Source organism: Pecten maximus, chromosome 13, assembly GCF_902652985.1.
Source record: "Pecten maximus chromosome 13, xPecMax1.1, whole genome shotgun sequence".
Classification (NCBI taxonomy): domain Eukaryota; kingdom Metazoa; phylum Mollusca; class Bivalvia; order Pectinida; family Pectinidae; genus Pecten; species Pecten maximus.
The window spans coordinates 27968832-27988638 of NC_047027.1; the positions used below are offsets into that span (position 1 = coordinate 27968832).

The 19807-nt window shown below is 39.0% G+C and overlaps 1 protein-coding gene across 1 annotated transcript; it reads right to left on the reverse strand.

The window, feature by feature from the left end:
• Positions 1-486: 486 nt before the first annotated feature.
• On the reverse strand, positions 487-12473 carry LOC117340952. The gene is made up of 13 exons (XM_033902748.1): positions 12432-12473; positions 10510-10764; positions 9876-10157; positions 7672-7998; positions 7023-7319; positions 6029-6139; positions 5887-5908; positions 5666-5727; positions 5257-5281; positions 4724-4800; positions 4113-4140; positions 3831-3901; positions 487-3596 (listed from the first exon to the last, which is right to left on the reverse strand). Exons 4-13 carry the CDS (start codon positions 7925-7927, stop codon positions 3547-3549), a joined length of 999 nt encoding a protein of 332 aa, XP_033758639.1. The 5' UTR covers positions 7928-7998; positions 9876-10157; positions 10510-10764; positions 12432-12473; the 3' UTR covers positions 487-3546.
• Between the last annotated feature and the right edge of the window lie 7334 nt (positions 12474-19807).

Below are 19807 nucleotides of genomic sequence, written 5' to 3' on the forward strand. Positions count from 1 at the left end.
AAGCAAAAATTAGAATCATTCTATTTAAACTAGAAAAACATATGGAAAATAATCAAAAAGTTGAACATTCCCGACAGAGAGGGTAAATCATTCAATTTCACATTTCTACATAATATAGTCCACACCAGCAAACTAATGGCTCTTTGACTGGAATGTAACTAATACTAAGTTAATCTCGAACTTAGTAACATATCTTCAAAACAAAGACGTATTTTACTAAAGAAACGTGGAATCTATTTGCCATGGAAATAAAGCAATAAATAAAATATCTTAACAAGATGTCGTCTACAATATGTTTGACCTGTGACCTTTAAGGTTAACGGTTCGTAAGAGTTGTCTCTCTTTATTCAAAATCAGTGCTATGTTACACAATCAATAAACATGACACGAGTGTATCCTCGTATATAGTGATTTAAGTTCGTCAACGCTGTGGTTCATTCTCGACCGTTATAGCTGACTACAGATCAATGAAATGACAACACAGCCTTTATAGTTCAACATTTTTATTATATTTAGAATGTAGAAGTGATGAGAAGGTGAAACATGGTGATTGAGTATACACACAATATTATGCTTACGCAACCCAACCGTGCGTCCGGCTCATATCTCGGATGAAAAAATATCAACCCCTGTCCCTCCCTGGGGATAAATGTACACAAAAATGCCACAGCTATAACATGCCTACAACGGGAAAAGACCATCCGAAAAATAACAACGGAATTACTGACTATATCATGCCTATAATTGAGAGAAAAATACCACCCAACCCTGGATAATTTTGAGGTCTAAGTCCGAAATATATTACATACCTGACTATATGAAAGAGAGAGACGAGCCGGCCAGCTACATGTAAGCCTTTACCAGACTGTTGTATAATACTAAAATTCCCAGCTATATAACTAAATATAATTGTATGCCTCGAAATACGTGCAGTTTGTCCTAAGATAGACCGATACCTGAGAGTAATGTACAGGTAATGTGATTATAAATAAACACATACCACGAACATTAGCCAATCAGAAACGTCGTCAAAAACAACAGGAAAGGATTCCCCAACGGGAATACCCCGGATAAACAATATGGACCAATGATCACAACAACACGTACTCTGGTTTACAGGATGTAAATACGGAATTATAAACAACATGTAAGTGTTCAAAATCCAAATGTTTTAACCTTTATAGATGAAGCAGCAACAACTATCTGTTAATAACATGACATGTATAAGTCTTCAGAATGAATATTTCATACTAAGATTTAAAAATAAATTTCGATTATTTCTGATAAGTTCTTAAGAGGAGTTTGGTATAATGTTTGAAAGTTTTACATTGTAATGTTTAAAATACAAGTTGTGACAACTATGTAAAAAGAAATGATTGTGATACGCTTTGAGCATATATCATTTTTAAGCCATTAACTTATATTTTATATATGCAATAGGGAATCAGAAACAAACGTATGACATTATTGTGGTATTCGTGTATAAACCGCTGCTACATGAAAAACATTCATCCTAGATTATGACGTTTTTGCTAGTTTTTTCTTTTACGTACATTTTTTTTCAGATTGGTCTCAAAATTGGTAATTATAGAAATAAACAATAGCAGTTATTTCTAAGAAAGGAAAACGAACCGCTAGTGAAGTTTTGATATCATGATTTTATGTTCTATTTTAAGTAGCGTATATAAGCAATATAGGATTTTTAATCGATTGTAACAATTATACGGAAACGATTTTCTTTAACTGCGAGAACATAATTATTGGAAATAATGAAGGTTATACCTTGCAAACAGAACAAAAAGTATTGCCATACACTTTACTTAGAAAAAAATACGATGTAAAGCACAGCAAAAATAAGAATTATTATATCAAAACATGTTTTTAAAACTGGGAGAAGGTAGATCATTCAAGTTGACACTTGTACATAATTAATATAATCCACATCAACAAACTAATGGTTCTTTGATTGGAAGGTAACTCCACAACATCGTTTTAAAAGGGACGCATTTTACTAAAGAAACATGAAGTGTATTCGCCATGGAAAATTAAGTAATAAATATCATCACATGTCGTTTACAAGCTGTTTGACCTGTGACCTTAAGGTTAACGTTTCGTAAGAGTTGTCTTTCTTTAGTCATAATCACGAGTTATGCTACACATTATAAACAATATGACTCATAAAGACTTTATAAATGAAGTAAACAAATACTATCTCTAAACAACATGGCATTTATACGACTTCAATAACTGTATACTATGTTTCTATGATGTCTGATAAGTTCACGAGAGGAGTAGGGTATGATGTTATAAGTTTTAATGCTAAAAACGCAAGTTGTGAGATTATGTGAAAAGAATGATTGTGATATGGTTTGAACAGATATCATTTTAGCCATTAACTTGAACTTTATATATGCAATAGGAAATCAGAAATAAAAATGTATTATATTATTAAGATTTGTGGATGTTTGAAAAAAAAATGGTTGAGTACAAGTATCTCATATTAAACTTTAAACAATAAAATATATAGAAGAAAACAGATCTCATAAAAATATCATCCTCTGTTGGAGAGCAAGTTATGTTCGAATGATGAAATTTAAAAGAAATATATATATAATATATCCCAAACAATATATAAATGTACGTGTATAAATCCAATGCGTCTCGAATTGTACATTACCGTAGTCTGTTATACAAACTATGATTTTGGATGTGAATAAGGTATCAATTACATAATACATGGCAGCCATATAAACCTCAGCACAATGCTAACTTCTATATGAAATCAGGTTCATAAAACCCTATATTTAACGCTACTGCAGCAACTCTGTATGTAAATAGTGTGGACTTTTCTATATTTTTAGTTATTTTTCGAAAACAGTAGTGAAGAAACAGACTTCTAAAATCTCTTTGTGTGCGACAGGAATACAATAGGTAAGGAATCTGCGCAGGAAAACCTGTTGTGTACCGCTTTATTCGCTAGTAACATAAATATGATGTCACAAAGAAGTTTTACATATATTTATGTCTTAAAATCCGTTTACAATTAAACAGTTATTGACGCTGCATTACCGATGACATGTTTCTCTAAGTGATATGATGCATTTCGTAAATTTTAAATGTCCGATGTCAGGATAAAACTTTCCGTTATATCTTGCTTGAATTGTTATTATCACAATCGAGATATATTGTACACATGCATTGATTAATGTAGGATAATATAAGACATAAGTTTATGAGAAATCAGCAAAATTGTATATGAATTTTCATGAGACTAGTTACTTCAGTTGCACGCTTTTAGCTCATTTACATACTTCCTGTTCTCACATTACACGAACGATCCCGGGATTATGAAGTATACTGAAATAAGCGGAAATGTGTTTCCTGGTCGCAACGACTCACAAAATGACAACACCAAACTCTTCCGTCAAATAAAAACAAATCAATGCCTAGGAGATTATCGGCTTCTCATTACATCTTTTGCGTTTGTGCCTGTGTACATTCCCAGCAAGCATAGTAAATCTTCCCAATGACGTTTTATACGTCATGTTAAGCAGTGCCCTTTGTTATTGTGGTATTAGTGTATAAACCGCTGCTACCTGAAAAAAAACAACATTTATCCTTGAGTATGACATTTTTGTAGTTTTTTTTCTTTTCTTACATTTTTTTCTTTAGGTTGGTTTCAAAGTTGTAACTGACCAAAATAAGCAATAGTAGTTGTTTCTAAGAAAGGAAAATGTACCGCTAATGAAGTATCATATCATGATTTTATGTTATATTTTAAGTAACGTATATTGGAAATATTGGAAATTTAATCGATTGTAGCAACTTACCAGATGAAGCGGTCTGTAGCTCCTCATAGACGTTTGGTTTGGACTGTCCTTCCAACGACTCGTAGTTACTGCTAAGAAAGGTTGAACATCGTGTTAGAAAGTAAAGAACATTGTTTCATATTGTTGGAAAAAAGTGCCCACACAATTTAGAATAAGATTGTTATTTTATATCAAAAGCTGTAATCAGCAATTTTCACTTGTAATGCTTACTAGAAAACTGATGAAATCGGTATCAAAGCGGTCGTAAAACCATTTTAGCATACTAAATGTAGTTATACTTACCTCTGATTGGCTTCATCATCATTCTCACCTACAAGTACATTATTCAAGAAAAAAATGAGATCAATTACGGTACATTTAAACACGACGAATACAAAAATAAACTATTTTGAATCCCTTACTACTTTAAACTTGTGTGAAACATAATCTTTTAAACGATTTAATTACTGAAGTGTATAACACCAGTTCACTTCTGGTTTAAAAAAATGGGAACTACATCTAATTCGGAGCCAGTTTCAAAACAAAAGAAAATACTGACATCCAAGGGGAATCAAAATTCTTTCTCAAAATTGATAGAAGAATGACGAAATAAGAACAATAACTATAGAGTTGCGTGGATCCCTATTAAAGGATAATAATACCCGGTTTCTAGTAAGCGTCTCCTGCTTCATAGACAACATTGAATATTACTTGAGCATTTGTTTCACACAAACATAATGGCGTTTTTTTTACACCAAACGTCCGGTCAGGGGAATATATCTTAAGAAGCGTAGATAAGTAACCAGTATGTCGGGAACATTCGCGCGATCTCGACCAGAAATTAAACACATTGCGCGTGCGTTATCCTAGGAATGTGCGGAAACAAAGATGAAAATTAACAAAGTTTATTTTACCTCCAATTTCTTGTGTTCTTATTTCAGAATATACAGAGGCTTTGGCTACCTGGCTTGTATCAAGTTCCTGGTACGATCTGTGTGTAGTAAAAATATCAATATATTCCGACACAACATGTTTATTTCTTTGGGAAGAAGTTAACATTGAAAAACATGCAGGATATAATAAAAGAAAATATCCATCGAACATCCCTTAGCTTCAGTTAATCATGCCCTGTCAATGTATATTTTGAGTAAAGTGAAATATGAGTGTCGTCATCAATTTAAATGTCAATGAGGGAAGTTATGTTTGTGGAAATGTAAATAAGGAATAGTAACAAACAATGCACACGCCCTTTTTTGTGTTAGAGAATCCCTATTACATATATATGGATTTTTTTCTAAACAATATAAATAATTGAAATTGGTGGCTTAGCTTTGCGTACAATTAACTCACAAAGAAACTGGTGATTGATGGATTAGCTTTACATACAAATAACCCACGATGAAGCTGTCAGTTATGTCCTATTTCAAATATTTTATAAAATGTTTACCTTTCGCCTTCTTGCGTAATCGTTGCTGTTGAATGAGAAACAAGAATATCCTAATCACACATTTATAGTTATAACAACAACATGTTTAATTACAAAACAAGTACTAACAAAGTCCATGCAACGGTTTCCTATCGTCAGGATTCTAACAACGCAACGATTTATGAAAAAAGTTCTTATACTTTCAATTTGGTTCAAACATGTTCATAAAACTATTTTGCTCATTTTACAACTGCTTTGTATTTTGCGAAGTTTGTATAGTCACCTATTTCACCTCCAGAGCAGAATAGAAAACTTAAATATTTAATGAAACAAACAGTTTATAGGAACAGTAGTGTTTTTCTCTTCTTTTTTTTTCTGGTGGATTTTATGAAAATGTATCATTTCTTCTTCTACCATTCTATCAAAATACCTCGCCCTGAAAATTGCACTTTATCGAATCCCTGGTTCTTGCATTGCTGAAATTTGCTTGAACTGTAAAGAAAATAGTATTCAAATTTATTAACAGCATATAACCATGTGTATATCTATATCTGCACATACCTATATAAACGGGTAATTCATGAACATGCAGACACATGAAATTATAAAACATCTTGATAAATTACCACGGAATTTATAATGCTTACTTACCGAAATGGCAGACGCCCTTTTCCTGTGAATCAAACAGAGTTAATAATTTCCATCAAGACGCAAAATATTTCACTAAAAATAGCCATAACGAGATAAAAAAAAAAAGAGCTAACAGATTGTTATAATCAAAATATATACGTACGAGTGATGAAGATTCCAAGTCCCAAATTTATCATGATCATTAGGCCGCCTATACACGTCAGTACAACTCCTGTCAAGTAAAGGCTGTTAGGGCTACAGGCCATACATGTATCTAAATGGAGAAAAAAACGTTCTGTAAACTGATATGTAAGATAATCCAAGCAATTAAACAGTAATTCAAACTTAATGTATTAATAGAAAAAAAATCAGTTAATGTCATTACCTTATCATTACAATGTAAACAGTTAATGCCATTGCCTTATCATTACAATGTAAACAGTTAATGTCATTGCCTTATCATTACAATGTAAACGGTTAATGTCATTACCTTATCATTACAATGTAAACAGTTAATATGCAAATAGTTAATGTCATTACATTATCATTACAATGTAAACAGTTAATGTCATTACTTTATCATTACAATGTAAACAGTTAATGACATATGATATCATAACAATGTCAACAGTTAATGGCATAACCGTATCATATATTGTAAACAGCTAATGACATTACCTCACCATTACAATGTTAACAGTTAATGTAATTATTTTATCATTACAATATGAACAGTTAATGGCATAACTTTATCATTACAATGTAAATAGTTAATTTCATTACATTATCATTACAATGAAAACAGTTAATGGCATTACTTTATCATTACAATATAAACAGTTAATGACATATGATATCATAACAATGTCAACAGTTAATGGCATAACCGTATCATATAGTGTAAACAGCTAATGGCATTACCTCACCATTACAATGTTAACAGTTAATGTAATTATCTTATCATTACATTATGAACAGTTAATGTCATTACTTTATCATTATAATGTAAACAGTTAATGGCATAACCGTATCATCACAATAAGACGACTTAGTACTATTACCTGATCACTATGCATTGCAGACTATAATGATGAATGTTAAAATATACACAATATACATTCTAATTGATAAGAATCTCGATGATTGTAACACCATACCTTCTTGAACTCTACATCCTGAAGACGCAAGTGATGTGATGTTACCGTCCGAGTTGTATGCTACAACCTTAAAGAAGTACAGCTGTCCTCCATCTAGTTTGTCGATTGTTACACTGTACACGTCATTTCCGTCCATCTGTTTGTAGATCGTCGCTGGATCTATAACTGACTGTAGGAAGTTGTCGGTGCTGTATAAAACACGAAAGTACTCGGTGTTTCCACCATTTGTCCACATCACTTCGACGGAATGGGGATTTCCACAGCTGACTGATAAACTCTTCGGTAGTTTCGGCATGTCTACAGTATTAAAACAAGATATAGTTATTCCAAAGTCACGTGGTTACTTTAGCCATTAATACATCGATATATTTCTTCAAAAATAAAAACAGTTCATTTAAAATAGTGTTGAAGAAATACATGTGATAACACAATATCAACCATATCGTTTATATAAATATATCGTTGATTTATACGCATTGAAAGTCTCCTCGTAGGTAATATATCATATTGTTATGGATATATTTTCCATATTCATATGTAATAATGACACCAATTATGCATCGTGTAATATACACGGGTAGAATAACACTACTGAGAGAATATATAAAGATCAGAAACGTAAAATCGAAAAATGATAATGATTATTTACCTTTTCCTTCCACTATAAAACTGAACGTGTTACTGCCCTGACTGTTCGTCGCCGTTACACTGTAGACTCCATACCAGGTCTCCCGTATATCTGTACGTGTCCCAACCGATACGGCAGACAGGTTCATCATCACAAAGGTATTACGGATAGCAAAATTGTCTGTTCCGTCGACTAAATGTGTAACAACTGTGTCCGGTGATGCTTGGAAGGACCAAGAAAAAGTTGGCTCCGGATTCGAGAAGAACAATGCATTCATGACTAAAATATCACCTGTTTCTAAATTATACTTTTGGTCAGTTTCATTTCTCGCGACTCGACGTGGTTCACCTACAACACAAATATATAAATACATGTTACAGGTAAATATTCATTCTTGTCGGAAACTATGTCTGCAATGGACCTCTGAATGAAAGGAGTATCTATACTTTTGATAGGACTAATGGAATTTGCATATCGCGAAACAAATGTATTTTAAGTAAGTAATTTTGATATACGAACATTTCACGATAAGCGACACATGTTGTGTGTTTGATATCAAAATATATCTCGTATGTATTACATTAGTTATAAAGCCATACCTTCTCGCGAGGTATGTACCAATGTTGGTCATATCGATAACTAGTTCTTTTTACCTGTCTGTATACCTTTGCTATGAACGAATTCGATTGTATACGTATATATTGATTTCTACCACAATACGCCGTGTTATTCCACTCTCAAGCCATTTTATAAATGTGCCGACTGTTGGATAAATATATGTCATATACCTCTTTTGATTGGTCAAGAATTCGAACTTTGACCCAAGCTTCAGTTGTTATTGACGTCATCAATAATCGAATGACGTCACATCACCGGGTCCCGGACGTAACCGGTACACTTAATTTGTATACGCGAAATTATACTTGGCCACGTTTTCCTTTGGCTTTGATTCAAGGCGATATTATTATGGTAGAAACAGGTTACACGACTCGTGATTGTTGGATATGGAATGTATTTCACACTCGTAAGTATTTTTTTTAAAGTTGCAAAAGACACTCGCTAAAGCTTGTGTCTTTTGTAACTTTTAAGAAATAACTTACTCGTGTGAAATGCATTCCATATCCAAAAACCACTCGTTGTGTAACCTCTATATATATATCAGTTTGAATTGGTTTAAGACGATGTTTTGCCTGTTTTTAAACAGATCAGGAAATGCCTATCTTTTTACGATATGCATCGCTTGAATCATTGAAAATAAGTTTATATCAAATCACAAGTCAAAAAGTGAACTAATTAGTAAGGATTTTTTACTATTAAGAATTACATGATAAAACAAGATTCTCCAAACTTCACATGTAGCATATAATCCAGGTGATAAGTAAGTAAGGTTTCCGCATTAGGATAATATTAATAAAGCTCATTTGGAAATTGCATTGTCGATCTAGCTTTGTAACGCCAGAGACTTGAATACATTTTCATTTTGTAAATTGTGTAAAATTGTTATACAAGTATATCAACACAATAAAAATGCCAGTTTTAGTGCAGATAGTTTATAATCAAATGATCTGTCAGAACACTGATAGTCCCGATAGCAACTACTGTCGATAGCTGAGATAGCTGTCTAGAAATAGATACTGGATATTATTTGGTACATGAACCGCTTAGCTGTTCACTTCATTTGCACGAATTTCACTTTTCTTCATCAGTCCAAAGAGCAACAAATTTGACAATCATTCCTTAGGTATCACATTGTAGCATAACAAATATACATTAGTAAAGCATTCCACAATTACATTTGAACTACAATGACAAAAACAATCACAGGAAGGAACAATATACGTCTGTCCCATGTCGAACGGAAATACAAAATTTTATTATTATATACAGACTTTAAAAGATAATGGTTGAACAATTCGGGAGAGTATATACTAAAAAGATCAATCCATACAGAAATAAACAAAGGGAAATAGCTTCATATAAGATCATATCACAGGAATCGTAAAGATGACCCACTCCACGAAAAACAACTGCATATCATGATGTTAAATATATCAAACATCAAACAGATCCGCTGAAAAATATAGGAGACCTCCGGATAAAAAATCCCGGACATGCCCTAGCCCTTCCAATATTCGTCGGGATATGAAATGAATCATTTAAATTGCAATTTATTTTGTGCGATATTAAACTATAAAACGATACATAGGTATAAAACGAAAACTTACACAGAACGTTGATCGGTATATCCCTGGTGACCGCTGTGTTAGAGACACTGTTTCTGACAGAACAGGTGTAGAGTCCGGTGTCCAGACAGTCAGCGTTAGTCAGGGTGTAGGTACTCTCCAGGACGTCTGGGGTGGTCAGTAGAACTGTGTTGTTGGCTTTATAGAACCACTGTATTGTGGACGGAGGGAAACTCTCCACCGAACACACCAGTGACTTAGGTCCATTTTCAGTCACGTCAGAATCACCGTCAGTGTAATCTAGACTGAGAATTCGTGGTGGAACTGAAATATAGACATGATGTTTCTCTATACATTAAATTTCAACGTAATCAAACTGTCAAAAATACCTATTTATACTAACCATGCAATGTACACAAAAACAAGGAAGGTCGTCAACCATACACGATAAACAGAAACATATTTCACCTATGTCATCGAAGAAGGGAAGAAAAATTAACATGAATATATGTTCTGCATGCAGATGATACATATTTAGAACCTTAAGTTAGATAGACTTGAGAAAATTAAATTGCAGAATGTCTTACAAAAAATTCATAAAAAATAAAAGTTACTGTAAAGTTTTTTTATTATATGATTTTGTTTATAACCCTCAACGAAAATTCACGCATCTTACATCTGACAATAAGGTTCCAAGTCTTTGTTCCCTGACTGACAGTGTTTCTGGCTGTACACGTGTATTGTCCGGCGTTGGTCCTCGTGGCCACAGACAGACTCAGTGGGTTTGTGTAATCTGTACCTGATCTAGACCAGGTGTAGGTACACGCTGGTCTACAGTCGGCGGAACACCTGACATCTGAGATGGTCTGATTCTCAATAATGTCTACACTGTCTTGTGGTGGATCAAATACAATACTGTCTCCAGGTCCATCTGGAAAATGTAAACTCAAATTTTGTATTTATTCAATTTTTAACATTTACGATGATCTGCTGTTGACATTTTAATCTCTTTAAAACACATATTAATTGAGCAAAACAACATCTTGCTTGAACCGAGTTCGTTTTGGCGTTGAATTACCATCATAACTATAGAATAATTCAATATTTGATAGAACATATTAATCTGTTAGAGCATCAACTATATTTTGATTTGTTTTGGAAACAATTAACACTACAGTGTAATTTTCTAATAATTGGAAAAAAACGTAGGTATTCGAATGGAAATTTAAGTCCCAGTATACTCAACTTAACTAGAAAAGATGATGTATTTATATAATATAGCTACACTTAATTTGTCGTAGATATATTCAAAATGATACCGTGCGTTATTATTGGCCTGTCAGCTGTCGAAATTCATTATTTGTAAAGATCTCCCAATTGTGAATTACAGGTAAACACGCAAAACAATTTCATCAAAAAGTTTTCATCAAAAAATAATGTGATTAACTTTACATATTTGAAATTAGAAGAGTTAACACAAACGTGTCTTCAAACGTTAGATATCGAATTGAGCTGTGGTTTAGTTGTGCAATTTTGCATTTCAATATAGCGAATTCGGGAGGGATGATTTTGATTGAGAAATGGTAATGATCACTCGGTCAATAGTTATTATGTTTACAATGCACCACTATAACGCATTAAATATTTGTTATTATATAATGAATGCGATAATGTCAGAATAACGTAATTTATGTAATGGTCAGCGTCATCAGATCGAAGGTCGAATTCGATTGTTTAAGGATGATGGATTTGTTTAAAACAAAATTACAAAACTCTGAAAATTTAAAACATTTTCTGGAGATATCTTTGTTCTTCACTTGAATCCATAAAAACACCTACCACTTCATCTTATAGAAAGTTTAAAAAGTTAACAGTTTTTTGTTTTTTTGTTTGGGGGGTTTTCCAAATTAGTATTACCATATGTAGTTTTTAAAGATTACAGATCAGTCTACATGTTCTAAACCATTCACATATCAATACGCAAGATTCTGTTTTCTTTCTTACATATTTATAAAATGTTTTCCATTCAATTCATAAGCGCCAAATTTGTTTTGATTATTGATTCATAAAAAGAGTTTCAATCCTTGTATTTTTACTTGTAAGTACTAAATATATTAAATTTTTACAGGTGGATTTCTCTACAAAAGTATCTTTTTAAACTCCCTATTACGACATAGTACTGTAAAATCAGTCGTATAGCGACACTGTAACCTGAAGTAGAATAAGAGGACTGTTGATTATGAAGGACCCCAAAGAGTTTCCAATCAGTTTTGAAAAGTAGTTTCTGTACATCATTTTTGCTATAAGATTTTCGTCCTGTATAGTTCCGATTATAGTAGATGTTCATTGGCATGTGTAGACTTATGATTAACACCAATATCATTCAAGGCAGGATTGTAAATCAAAAATACATAATTATAAATCAGATAGTTTATATTCCTTTAATCAATATATAAACAAAAATATACTTTAGTACTTACACTGTACAGTAACACTTGTTATTATAGTCGACTCCCCGACAACATTCCCATTTACTTACACTGTACAGTAACACTGGTTATTATAGTCGACTCCCCGACAACATTCCCATTTACTTACACTGTACAGTAACACTGGTTATTATAGTCGACTCCCCGACAACATTCCCAGCTACTTACACTGTATAGTAACACTGGTTATTACAGTCGACTCCCCGACAATATTCCTAGCAGTACATCTGTACGTCCCGTGTTCTGATCGGTCCAGTTGTCCCAGTGACAACACAGGTGAGACAGTAAAGTTGGTGTTGTCCGGTCGTGTCCAGACAAAGGTACAACCAGGTCTACAGTCTGCTGTACAGGTGATGTCCGGTAACGTGTCCCCCTCTGTCCTGGTGTAGGTAGTGTCGGACGGGGACAGAGTTATGGAGGAACCGGGGCATTCTAAAAATTTGAGGTATAACAGATGAGATAAGCAAAGATGATGTCCTGACAGTGATTGATGCTTACAAATTTTTCATATCGACTGTTGACAAAAAATAGTATTGATGTAGGTAGTATCCAGCGGTGATAGGGCTATATAACTTCCAGGACCAGCTGTGCAATAGACAAAGTTTGTTTTATAAACGGAACACCCATACACTGAACCAGGTGTCGATATATCACCATGACGTATAGCTGTACGTACCGTCGCTACAAAATCGTACGGATGTACGACGATACCTTCTAATGATCCTGGTCAATTATATAAGACACCATATCAAGTATTTATCAGACGTATACTTATTACTTGATAAGCAGTTTAGCACTACCGAAACCAAAACTCTCGGTTAAATTCATATTTTCGTAAACTGGGATTCCCGGGTATCAATTCACAAATATATTGTGAAAAATAGTAAAAGAATATCCAACGTTTATACTAAGCTGACGTGTCGTGTTGAAACAAGTAATCATAATCATTTAGGTAGTCTGAACTTGTCTCCATTTGACTAAGGAGGTAGACGATCAGCTACCCAACAACCCAACAATTCATATATTGTTTGCAACTGTTAGGTTTTGTTTTTTGTTTGGTCCAATTTGTTTCATCTCTACAAACTACCGGTTTTTATTAATTATTGACCATCCAAAACCGGATTATGCCGGTGAAGAACATTCATATTGGTTTTCTTGGTTATAGATCATGTATAACAAAGAAAGAATATGGAACAATGTGTTTGCTGAACACTGATCGTTTATGAAATTTTAATTAAATAAAATACTGATTTTAAAGTTTGCCCCAAATACTTTTATCTATGTTAATATAATACATAAACCATATAAAATACTAATAAAAGAGCATTTAGAATTGTTACACATCTAATAGTATGATTATATCTGTAAACAGGTTCACGTTATCATATTTAACACTTACCTGCTACAGTGAGTGTATAGTCATCACTGTCCAGTATCTGGTTAGTTAGGTTAAGGTTGTAACGTGTACAGTACCACACAGATCCATGGTCTCCCGTCTGTGGCTGTATGATCCACCGGAACACTGTACCACGGGTTACTCCAGACGTCACACAGGAACAGACATCCGGTGTACAGAGGACGGCTGGGTAGACTTTGAAGTTGTAACATTGGTCACCATATACTTGTATACTACCTACTGTAGTAGTGACGTTAGGACGGCGGTAAAACTGGACAAGAATGGCCTCATCTGGTACATCACACGTCAGTGTAAACTTAGTCCCAGGGACAGCGTACTCAGGTGACCCAGACAGGGTTACAGCATCTAAGTATGAAATTGGATGATACGTTTAATGTGAATGTACCGCTGTTTCATTTAACGAAATGGTTAAGTATTGAACTGTTACCAAATAGTAATATACAGTCGACATGAATACAAGTCGGGTGACAGACATATAGAATGTCGCAGGACGACATGAAACATTAATCTGTCACCCAAATTATAACGACTGTTTAATTACAACAGTTCAATACGTATGTTTACATTCATTAAGATTCTTTTTATTATTTATTTACTGTAACTTTAGACGTATTTAAATCTACCGCTTATCCTGTCACTGACGTCATCAAGTTCAAATATCGGAACAGACGAAATTTTCAAAAGAAATGATATAGTCCCTCGTGTCGTTATCAATAGCAATGACATACAATGGTTTTGGCACAAATTTGGCTTTAAAACCGTTTTTCTGCGCAATGATATACGGTTATCATTTTGAAGTGATGCGGCGTTGAACGGGTATAACTGGATAGACCCGATTCCTCAAAAACACATATGTTTTTGATCGTCTTGATTTACGTTATTTCGGTAGAATATCAGCTCTTACATTCTAAATAAAAGTCATCATGATAGAAGGTGAAAATGATTCCAAGGATATTTCGTTCGAAACAGATTCCCATCTAACCGGTCATATCAGTGTCGTTAATTTAGCCGACGATGATTTAATTTAACATGGGCTCGATTTAGGAGTAAGGTAGGCCTTTGACATAATTGCTAACAAAACAAAAATAAAATAAAATAAAATCTACTAGGCCTACACAACCTAAACCATGTTCATAATCTCGATTTTTCACTATTTTATATAAATCCTGGACTGTTATGTTGTGTGTAGCATTTTCGAAAATTCAAAAAAAATCCCTCGTCAGTGTGACAACATTGACAGTTTGATAATTTCGTATATATCAAGAATAGCGCTTATAATCAGTGTCGAACTCATTTTTTTTATTATAAGATTTAAATTTATAGGGTGGTGACTCTCGTCTTACGGTTATAGGGCAGTGGCTCTCGCCTTACGATTATAGGGCGGTGGGTTTCGTCTTACGGTCCTAGGGCGGTGGCTCTCACCTTACGATTATAGGGCGGTGGCTCTCGCCTTACGATTATAGGGCGGTGGCTCTCGCCTTACGGTTATATGGCGGTGGGTCTCGCCTTGCAGTTAAAGGGCGGTGGCTCTCGCCTTACGATTATAGGGCGGTGGCTCTCGTCTTACGGTTAAAGGGCAGTGGCTCTAGCCTTACGATTATAGGGCGGTGGCTCTCGTCTTACGGTTAAAGGGCGGTGGCTCTCGCCTTACGATTATCGGACGGCGGCTCTCGTCTTACGGTCCTAGGGCAGTGGCTCTCGCCTTGTGATTATAGGGCGTTGGCTCTCGCCTTACGGTTATAGGGCGGTGGCTCTCGTCTTACGGTTCTAGGACGATGGCTCTCGTCTTACAATTATAGGGCGGTGGCTTTCGTCTTACGGTCCTAGGGCGGTGGCTCTCACATTACGATCCTAAGGCGGTGGCTCTCGCCTTACGATTATAGGGCGGTGGCTCACGCCTTACGGTTCTAGGGCGGTGGTTCTCGCCTTACGGTTACAGGGCGGTGGCTCTCGTCTTACAGTCATAAGGCGGTGGCTCTCGCCTTGCGGTTATAGGGCGGTGGCTCTCGCCTTACGATTATAGGGCGGTGGCTCTCGTCTAACGGTTATAAGGCAGTGGCTCTCGCATTACGGTTATTTGGCGGTGGCTCTCGCCTTACGGTTAAAGGGCGGTGGCTCTCGCCTTACGATTATCGGGCGGTGGCTCTCGTCTTACTGTTATAGGGCAGTGGCTCTCGTGTTACGGTCATGTGACGGTGGCTCTGGCCATACAGTTCTAGGGCGGTGGCTCTCGCCTTACGGTTCTAGGGCGGTGGCTCTCGCCCTACGGTTATATGGCGGTGGCTCTCGCCTTACGGTTACAGGGTGGTGGCTCTCGCCTTACGATTATAGTATGGTGGCTCTCGCCTTACTATTATAGGGCGGTGGCTTTCGTCTTACGGTCCTAGGGCGGTGGCTCTCACATTACGATCCTAGGGCGGTGGCTCTCGCCTTACGATTATAGGGCGGTGGCTCTCGCATTACGGTTATTTGGCGGTGGCTCTCGCCTTATGGTTAAAGGGCGGTGGCTCTCGCCTTACGATTATAGGGCGGTGGCTCACGCCTTACGGTTCTAGGGCGGTGGTTCTCGCCTTACGGTTACAGGGCGGTGGCTCTCGTCTTACAGTCATAAGGCGGTGGCTCTCGCCTTGCGGTTATAGGGCGGTGGCTCTCGCCTTACGATTATAGGGCGGTGGCTCTCGTCTTACGGTTATAAGGCAGTGGCTCTCGCATTACGGTTATTTGGCGGTGGCTCTCGCCTTACGGTTAAAGGGCGGTGGCTCTCGCCTTACGATTATCGGGCGGTGGCTCTCGTCTTACGGTTATAGGGCAGTGGCTCTCGTGTTACGGTCATGTGACGGTGGCTCTGGCCATACAGTTCTAGGGCGGTGGCTCTCGCCTTACGGTTCTAGGGCGGTGGCTCTCGCCTTACGGTTATAGGGCGGTGGCTCTCGCCTTACGATTATAGGGCAGTAGCTCTCGTCTTATGGTTATAGGGCAGTGGCTTTCGCATTACGGTTATAGGGTGGTGGCTCTCACCTTACAGACATAGGGCGGTTGCTTTCGTCTTACGATCCTAGGGCGGTGGCTCTCGCCTTATGATTATAGGGCGGTGGCTCTCGCCTTACGGTTAGATGGCGTTGGCTCTCGCCTAACGGTTATAGGGCGGTGGCTTTCGCCTTACGGTTCTAGGGTGGTGGCTCTCGCCTTACGGTTAAAGGGCGGTGGCTCTCGCCTTACGATTATAGGGCGGTGGCTCTCGTCTTACGGTTATAGGGCAGTGGTTCTCGCCTTACGGTTATAGGGCGGTGGCTCTCGCCTTACAGTCATAGGGCGGTGGCTCTCACCTTGCGGTTATAGGGTGGTGGCTCTCGCCTTACGATTATAGGGCGGTGGCTCTCGTCTTACAGTGATAGGGCAGTGGCTGTCGCCTTACGGTTATTTGGCGGTGGCTCTCGCCTTACGATTATCGGGCGGTGGCTCTCGTCTTACGGTCCGAGGGCGGTGGCTCTCGCCTTGCGATTATAGGGCGTTGGCTCTCGCTTACGGTTATAGGACGTTGGCTCTCGTCTTACGGTTCTAGGATGGTGGCTCCCACCTTACAGTCATAGGGCGGTTGCTCTGTCTTACGATCCTAGGGTGGTGGCTCTCACCTTACGATCCTAGCGCGTTGGCTCTCGCCTTACGGTTAGATGGCGTTGGCTCTCGCCTAACGGTTATAGGGCGTTGGCTCTCGCCTTACGGTTCTAGGATGGTGCCTCTCACCTTACAGACTATCGGCACTGAGAGGCGCTGGGTGATCGACATCTCAGAGCTGAGAGAGCGGTCCGCCATACAAGGAGTGGGCAGCAGGAAATATGTGATCGACACAAAGAAGTAGGTAGGACCGGAGGTGGAAGAGAGCTGGCGCTAGCCGAGAGTGCGAGAAGAGGGGGATGGATCTTGCGCTGGAGAACGCCCATGTAGGACGTGGGCCCTAATTAAGCCAGTAAACCAGTTAAGATACAGAAGCGTGGAGTCGGACGGACGGCGGAGAGATGTCGAGTATGTAGAGAGAGGAAGAGGTATGACGAGTGCACGTGTAGAGAGAAAACAGTTCGCACAACAAAGAGGGGTAAGGTACCAGTACTGAGAGAAGGCATGAAGCGTAAAGCGGAGTAAAGAACAGCGATGTAGATAAGGGGTGAGAATAAGGGAGAATGAGAGAAAGGAAGGACGGGGTGATCTCGCCGGTCGGTAGATGGCGTCATGAGGAAATCGGGGGATGATACAATGGCTCTCGCCTAACGGTTATAGGGCGGTGGCTTTCGCCTTACGGTTCTAGGGTGGTGGCTCTCGCCTTACGGTTACAGGGCGGTGGCTCTCGCCTTACAGTCATAGGGCGGTGGCTCTCGCCTTGCGGTTATAGGGCAGTGGCTCTCGCCTTACGATTATAGGGCGGTGGCTCTCGTCTTACGGTTATAAGGCAGTTGTTCTCGCCTTACGATTATCGGGCGGTGGCTCTCGTCTTACGGTTATAGGGCAGTGGCTCTCGTGTTACGGTCATGTGACGGTGGCTCTGGCCATACAGTTCTAGGGCGGTGGCTCTCGCCTTACGGTTCTAGCGCGGTGGCTCTCGCCTTACGGTTATAGGGCGGCAGCTCTCGCCTTACGTTTATAGGGCAGTAGCTCTCGTCTGATGGTTATAGGGCAGTGGCTCTCCCATTACGGTTATTTGGCGGTGGGTCTCGCCTTGCAGTTAAAGGGCGGTGGCTCTCGCCTTACGATTATAGGGCGGTGGCTCTCGTCTTACGGTTATAGGGCAGTGGCTCTCGCCTTACGATTATAGGGCGGTGGCTCTCGTCTTACGGTTATAGGGCAGTCGCTCTCGCCTTACGGTTATAGGGCGGTGGCCCTCGCCTTACAGTCATAGGGCGGTGGCTCTAACCTTGCGGTTATAGGGCGGTGGCTCTCGCCTTACGATTATAGGGCGGTGGCTCTCGTCTTACAGTGATAGGGCAGTGGCTGTCGCCTTACGGTAATTTGGCGGTGGCTCTCGACTTACAGTTAAAGGGCGTGGTTCTCGCCTTACGATTATCGGGCGGTGGCTCTCATCTTACGGTCCTAGGGCGGTGGCTCTCGCCTTGCCATTTTAGGGCGTTGGCTCTCGCCTTACGGTTATAGGGCGGTGGCTCTCGTCTTACGGTTCTAGGATGGTGGCTCTCGCCTTACGAATATAGGGCGGTGGCTTTCGTCTTACGGTACTAGGGCGTTGGCTCTCGCCTTACGGTTATAGGGCGGTGGCTCTCGCCTTACGGTTCTAGGGCGGTTGCTCTCGCCTTACGGTTATAGGGCGGTGGCTCTCGCCTTACAGTCATAGGGCGGTGGCTCTCGCCTTGCGGTTATAGGGCGTTGGCTCTCGCCTAACGATTATAGGGCGGTGGCTCTCGTCTTACGGTTATAAGGCAGTGGCTCTCGCCTTACGGTTATTTGGCGTTGGCTTTCGCCTTACGGTTAAAGGGCGATGGCTCTCTCCTTACGATTATCGGGCGGTGGCTCTCGTCTTACGGTTATAGGGCAGTGACTCTCGTGTTACGGTCATGTGACGGTGGCTCTGGTCATACAGTTCTAGGGCGGTGGCTCTCGCCTTACGGTTCTAGGGCGGTGGCTGTCGCCTTACGGTTATAGGGCGGTGGCTCTCGCCTTACGGTTATAGGGCGGTGGCTCTCGTCTTACGGTTATAGGGCAGTGGCTCTCGCCTTACGGTTCTTTGGCGGTGGCTCTCGCCTTACGGTTAAAGGGCGGTGGCTCTCGCCTTACGATTATAGGGCGGTGGCTCTCGTCTTACGGTTATAGGGCAGTGGCTCTCGCCTTACGATTATAGGGCGGTGGCTCTCGTCTTACGGTTAAAGGGCAGTGGCTCTAGCCTTACGATTATAGGGCGGTGGCTCTCGTCTTACGGTTAAAGGGCGGTGGCTCTCGCCTTACGATTATCGGACGGTGGCTCTCGTCTTACGGTCCTAGGGCAGTGGCTCTCGCCTTGTGATTATAGGGCGTTGGCTCTCGCCTTACGGTTATAGGGCGGTGGCTCTCGTCTTACGGTTCTAGGA